This window comes from Capra hircus, chromosome 12, assembly GCF_001704415.2.
Source record: "Capra hircus breed San Clemente chromosome 12, ASM170441v1, whole genome shotgun sequence".
Taxonomy (NCBI): Eukaryota; Metazoa; Chordata; class Mammalia; order Artiodactyla; family Bovidae; genus Capra; species Capra hircus.
The window spans coordinates 62,452,003-62,459,176 of NC_030819.1; the positions used below are offsets into that span (position 1 = coordinate 62,452,003).

The 7,174-nt window shown below is 36.7% G+C and overlaps 1 protein-coding gene across 8 annotated transcripts in view; it reads right to left on the reverse strand.

The window, feature by feature from the left end:
* Positions 1 to 6,251, reverse strand: part of POSTN (periostin) — a 34,322-nt gene extending 28,071 nt beyond the window's left edge. For 7 of the 8 annotated variants that reach the window (XM_005687497.3, XM_005687495.3, XM_005687492.3 and 4 more), the window contains exons 1-3: positions 6,023 to 6,246; positions 4,641 to 4,739; positions 1,436 to 1,500 (exon numbers count right to left, since the gene is read on the reverse strand). In XM_005687497.3, the coding sequence (XP_005687554.1) occupies positions 1,436 to 1,500; positions 4,641 to 4,739; positions 6,023 to 6,141 (283 nt within the window). In that variant the 5' untranslated portion in view covers positions 6,142 to 6,246. Of the gene's footprint in view, positions 1 to 1,435; positions 1,501 to 4,640; positions 4,740 to 6,022 lie in introns of all 8 variants that reach the window. The other variant, XM_005687496.3, reaches the window with a different exon arrangement.

Below are 7,174 nucleotides of genomic sequence, written 5' to 3' on the forward strand. Positions count from 1 at the left end.
TGTCCTTTATGTTGAAGGTCAAATAATTTTAAATTATTATCCTAGTTTAATATTTTATCTATTTAGTTGTCAAATCTGCTATGTCTGTAAGGGTTCAATCACAATTATCACTAAGTATCTTTGATCATTTCATTGAAAAAAATTTCCTCACTTCTCTCTGAGAGTGGCCAAGGTAATAATTTTTTTCATGTTGGCTTAAAGCTCCTAAGTAGTATAATACTTGTAGGTGTAAGGATCATAATTATATAGATTTGGATCCCTGAAAGAAATATGTAGACCTACTTCTTTTCATCATAATTTCAGGAAGAAAATAGATTAAAATATCTAACACTTCCAGAAATCTCCTGAACTTCAGAATGAAAATTAATATGTGAATGTTAGCCTTTAGGTTGGGTACAGCCAACTTACTCTTCATGACCTTATTTGAAGTTTAGTATGATTTGGATCATATCACAGGAGAGATGATTCTTATCTTTGTGACAATAGAAAGAACAGGTATGCAATTAGTAAATTAAATTACAAAATCAGGATTTAAAGACATCCCAACAGAATGGGGAAAATGAGTTCAAATTAACAGGTTAAATGCCACAAACAAATTCCTGTGGAAGACTTGATTCGATAGTATTCATATAAAACAGACCACTAATCTGTATTAATTAATTAAAAATTCAACATGAGCTAATGGCATAACATGGTTACCAATGACATCAACAAAAGTTCAGGAGCTCCCTACACTGACATATTTGTCTTAATATTCTCTCCACGGCCTGGTCACACATGGGTTGTAGACACCAGTTTTGGATCCCAATTAAAAAAAAAAAAGACTGGATTAGAGGTTTTCCATGGGTTGCTGTCCATGACAGTAAGGGCTCCAAAGTCTAGATCCCATTCAAACTGTGGGTGATGAGCCCACAGAAAGGAAGATTCTACTGGGGAAAAGAGAGTAGCTGGAGGAAGGGTGTGATGACTTGTGTTAAATATTTGAATGGCTGTCATCTCAAAGAGGAAATAGATTAACTATTTTTTCTCAAGTTGGCGAGTTACAGGAAACCAACTTTCAGTACGAAGAATCTTATAAAATCAGAGCTGTTGAGCAGTTAAATCAGAAAAGATGATGCCTTGCCAAGTAGTCAACCCATGTTTCTAGACAAGTTCAAAAAAAGGCATTTTGTAGTGAGGATCTTCGTCTTGAAGGAATGTTGAACTAATTTAAATTTGGAATAAGCGTCTGTTGTCCAGCATCCAGTGTACAAGATGTATGTTTTCATGCTTTATTGCCATGATAAACTAGTGATTAAGATATGGAGAATATATCTTGGATTTATCATGGTGCTAAACACACACACACACATATTGGCTTCTCTAAAAGCTAATTCAACTCTTTTTTCCTCACACAAGACAAATTTTTCATTTAATTCTATAATTGATACATTACCTGCTGGGCAGCCTTTCATTCCTTCCATCCTCATATAACCAGGGCAGCATTCATATAACACAGTCCTATACATTGGAAGAAAATTAATATTAAAATGGAGGCACTGCATAGGATACATTTTGACTAAGTTAGCAAAACATATCATTTATTGCCATGACTTATTGATAATTTAGATATCAAGTTTGTTGTTCTTTTGTTTGTTTATGACATTGTTGTTTAGTTGATAAGTTGTGTCTGACTCTTTGCAACCCCATGAAGCAGCAGGCCAGGCTTCCCTGTCCTTCACTATCTCCCTAAGTTTGCTCAAACCCAAGTCCATTGAGTGGGTGATGCCACCCAACCATCTCATCCTCTGTTGTCCCCTTCTCTTCCTGCCTTCAACCTTTCCCAGTATCAGGTTTTTTCCTAGTGAGTTGGCTCTTCACATCGGGTAGCCAAAGTATTAGAGCTTCAGCATCAATCCTTCCAATGAATATTCAGGATTGATTTCCTTTAGGATGGACTGGTTTGATCTCCTTGCTGTCCAAAGAAATTTAACGAGTTTTATCCAGCACCACAATTCAAAAGCATCAGTTCTTCTGCACTTAGCCTTCTGGATGGTCCAACTCTCACATCCGCACATGATTACTGGAAAAGCCATATCTTTGACATTTTTCGACATTAAGGTAGTCATATGAGTTTCATTTCTCATTAGCCTCATGGCATGGTGGAAAAGTTCTAGGATCGTGGAGCCAGAATGAAGTTTGGTTCTCAGTTCTACTGCCTAGTAGATGTGTGACCTTGAGCAAATCATTCAATATATTTCTGTCAACTGATACATAAGTTCCTAAAGATGACTTTGGAATTTTTAGCAGCTGCAAGCAGATGGCAAATCAGGCATTCTTCCTGTCAATATTATTGATTTCTTTGGTTATTTAAAACTAGCATTTACATTTATTCCAGAGCACAGATGTCACTATGTTTGTGAAAATGAAGTTAACAGAAATAAGCTAATATAATTAATCAAAGAAGACATGTTATATTTCTGGTAAAAAGCCAGACTTCAAAGCAGGAATTTTTTTTTAATGGAAAGCAAGAAGGATTCTTGGCATATGCCTTGTACAAGCGTTGGCATTTCTAATATATTTAGAGGATTAAAGTAAGATTATATCAGATTTCCTTAACTTCCAGGAAGGGTATAATAAAGATTTCCCTTAAATGTTTCAGAAAGCAGGTCCTTTCTTTTGTAGTTAGTGTGCATTCCAAATAAGCCTCACGGTAATCAAGAATATGAAGAACAAAGGGAGAAGAATCCAGAGCTTTGGCATTTCCAACTAGGGCCTGACCTAAATCATGGCCAGGATCCTTGTAACCACTGACTTACATTGCAATTGTGTCAATGACTAACAAGTCTAGCAGATGTCTGCAAACTAATAGGAATAATGTCCTGGTCAAGAAGTAACATTAGTTACAATTACATTAAGCTAATGTGTGGGAACAGGCAGCAGTGTCCTGTGGGGTACTAAACTTGATTACTATGGAAAGTCCAGCTAAGGCTGTATGTTTTGAATACATGATTCTTAGTAGAAATAAAGATAACCCTATGCATTTTAAATAGTATCTGTTCATACCTCCTTTTCCCACCAGTGTATATCCAATTTGCTTAAAATAATTTAAACTTAAGGATGACTAATATTATGAATTAGAGTTATTTAGTAATTTCACATTTGTTCATGCATTTTACCTTCAGAGCTTCCCTGGTGGCTCAGATGGTAAAACATCTGCCTACAATGCAGGGGACCGGGGTTCAGTCCCTGGGTCGGGAAGATCTCCTGGAGAAGGAAATGGCAACCCACTCCAGTATTCTTGCCTGGAAAATCCCATGGATGGAGGACCCTGGTAGGCTACAGTCCATGGGGTCGCAAAGAGTTGGACACTACTGAGTGACTTCACTTTCTTTCCCTTTCTTTCCCTTCAGAAAATGAATTAAATTCACCTTTCAGGTGAATTTAGGTAAAGCATTGAAGACTCCAAAAGGTGATGTGATTTAGTATTTGTAACCAATATTATTAAGTTAGGAATATATTTTTAACAATACCCTAATGCTTTCACCTATTTAGGGTATCTGAAGTTTAACGATGATGTGTCTCCCATATTGTGGTTCTCAGGGTATCCTTCACTGAAGGTGGGGTCCAAATTAATAGGAAGCAGGCAGGAGCCATTTCCACTGTTTTCTTGACCAAGGATGACATCTCTGACCTTTTTGATCTAGTAATTTGTTCTGTCTAGAACTCAGCTCCTCCATCTTAAAATGAAGAACTTGCCAATATGTATTAATTGAATAAACCAATAAGCTATCAAGTAATAAAAAATGTTTTCCAATTTTAAGTTAATCAGTGAAACAGATAACTAAATTGGGGAGTAATCATCTTTTTCAGTTATTGAAATAGCAGATATAGTGGTGGGTTTCCATTATCACCTTTGGAGACTCTGAGAATCTGACAGTTTGGGATGGAGTGACTGGATTAAATGAAAAGATGAAACTTGAATCTTTTCCAGCTTTAAGCTTTGATGAAAACTCTGGGGTAAAGTGAAGTATTTTAGATAATTTCTAAATTACTGGAGGCAAACAATCTTACCTTAAAATCCTGATTTTACAGATCAATCTGTTCCTCTGGCCCACTTTTTAATAAAAGGAGAAAACTGAGATAATGAGGTTAATTGACTTCCCCAAGATAAAAAAAGCCAAACCAGGAGGAGAAATGACATAGTCAAACCCTCAGTGATTCCATTCAAACTCTCTGTGATTCTATACCAAGTCACGTGGCCAGTGGCCATTTCCTTTTCCAGGGATCTTCCTGACCCAGGGATTGAACCTAGGTCTCTTGGATCACAAGCAGATTCTTTACCAACTGAGCCACCAGGAAGCCCCAAGATAAAAGAGGCCTAACCAGGAGCAGAAATGACATAGCCAAACTATTACAGTGATTCTATAGCAGGTCACAGGGCCAGTGCCATAGAGTCAAGGAAAAAGTTAGTTTTATGAGCACAGGGAGAAATGCAGGAGAAATGTCTTTATTCACAGTGATCCATTTTTTTTTTTTTTTAAGCTACCAATTTTGGAGAGTATTTTCAAAAGAACAGTGTGTGTTTCTGTCCAAAGAAAGCCATGGGCATCGCAGTGTTGTCTTTGGAACTGGCACATTAAAGAACAGATGAGACTTACGTTTTTTTCCCACAGATGGCACCTTGATACCAGTTCCTGCAGGTACTGAAGTATTTCTTTTTGGTGCCCAAAATCTGTTGAAGGGCACAGACATTTGGACTGGAAGACAGAAGTAAGGGAAGAACATTAATGTCATAACATTAACAAATAGTTTTTCATATCTGTAGGTCAGGCAGTTAAAAACAAAGAAAGAAAAAGAGAAAGTTAATATGTGGCTTAGATTTTCAAAGATGTGACTCCAGTCATGAGCAGATCTCATTCTTGATCCAATCCTACTGAGTCATTAGAAAAACTAACTGTGAGAGACAGAGAGGAAATTGTACACTTCTGGGAATACAATGCCAGTATTTCAGAAGTTAATCTAATAGATTTTAACAATATGTTTCTTATTACTTTTAATAGTAGGTAATGCCCTGACCCTTTTAAACCAAACGTGTACTCACGTAGGGCATGGGAGTGGCTTCAGGGCCCTGGAACAATGACAGATTAGACAGCAAAATAGACAAGTTTTACTAAGTCCCAAGATACTGTACTCTGTAATTTTCTAGGTAAGCAATCACAGAAGTAAATGAATGCTAAGATTAACTTAAATAATATGGCTGCCCAAAGGAAAATTTATTTCTTTGCCTGGAAGTAATTAGATTAAAACATTCTCTGCCAGAATTTTAAGTGTTTTTCTCCCTTAAAGAGATGCGAGTCTTATTTGCTCTGTAAGGCAAGGGAACTTGGAAGCATGATGAAAAATTTCTCTGAGACACAGGCAGCAGTGCCAAGATCCATTTCAAAAATTAATACTAAATGCTTGGTTAAGTTACTAAATTGTCTGATAACTTTAAGAAACTCAGTTGTAGTTTTTTCTATGAAATCAAGTTATTGCAAATTTTACAGAATGCAAAATTTAAAAGCATTCTTAAATGCTTCAAAAAACTTCAGAAAACTTGTTACATTATCTATTGTGTAATTTTCATACATAAATGAAAATTTCCCTAACATAATGTGAGATATTTCAAAGTTATTTATGTAATGAGAGCCTCTAGCTACAGATTCTTTAATTTTGAAAACCTCATTCCGGAAATTTAGAAGGAAATAAAACACAAATAAACTGAATCATAAAGAAATGCCCCATTAAATGTTGCTAACTAGACTAAAATCTTGCAATGTTTCATAAAAAGCAATTATACACAAATTATTTGGGCAGTAATTCTTAAAGTTTAAGACATGTACATAAACCACAGATTACTCATTTGTTCCTTTTTCTTATTACAAATAAGTAGGAATAAAACCCTGTGGTATAAATAAGAAACTTTATGTAGAACTATACATACAACAAGCTAAGGGGGTGGGGGTAGGGAAAGGTTTATAAAATCAAACCACTGACTTACCCCTGATCCCGGCCCCTGATACGGCTGTGAGCCAAGATCTTGTCATAGTGACCATTGGCATTTGCAGGGTTAACAACCAGCAGCAGGAACAGAGAAAATACTGGTAAGAAAGGAATCATCTTTAGTCTCTCCGCTGCAGTTAGTTCACGAAGAGAACTGGCAGTGGGCTTTGGAGAGCTCAGAGCTTATATACATGTCAGAGTTCTGGGAGGGAGCTCTGTATCAACCTGGGAATCTGAACTCTCTCCAAAAGGCATCAGCAACTTCAAGTTGCCAGCTAAAATCCGCTTTTGTCAGTTGTGTTAGCTGAGCAAACTAAGCCTCCTTTTTCTTCTCACTCTCCAAAAGATATTTATTTTTGTATGATTTATTTTTCTCTTTATTTTACTTCCTGACTCATTTCAGGTTCATATTTCCGTCTTATTCGTTTGTAATTTAGAGGGCTTTTATGGGAAATGATTTCATTTAGACGTTAAGGATCATTCTGTAATCCATACCTTTCAGAGTCCCTGTCCCCATGCTCAGTGAGAGCATGATTGGATCTTATCACATCTTGTCATATTCAGTTCACAGCCGAACTGAAAGGTTATTATTTTTCACCAGTAAGCAAAGGTAGATGTAAGTCTGATAATCACAAGGCAGTAACGACTGCTGATTAAAAACAAATGTTGTCTAGATACAAACTTTCACAGAGTATGAGATTAGAATTTTAACTTGATGGTGAAACATGTAGGAGGGATCATGTTTTCACTAAACTGGGGGGATACGTCCCATTTCACTTCTCCTTTCAGATGTCGAGGCATAGATGGAGTTAACACACATCCAGTTCTGGCAAGTTGCCCTAACTTTTGAAATGAAGCAGCAAAGGAAAACCATGTGTGCCTTGTTGTTTTTTCCTTACATACATGGCATGACGTTGACCATTTCTGGAGAGCACATCTATTGGTAACCACAGGGCAAAAGCATGCCCTTTTGGAAACCACTATTACCAATCTAACTGAAAGGGAATAATGCAATATGTGTTAAGAAACAAGGGCATTGCCGGAATTCTGCTTCTTCTCTTTTACAAAGAGTAACTAAAGTCTCAATGTTACGCAGTGCATTTCCCAGCCAAGAGAATATCCACTCTCACCACCCCATATATGATACAGG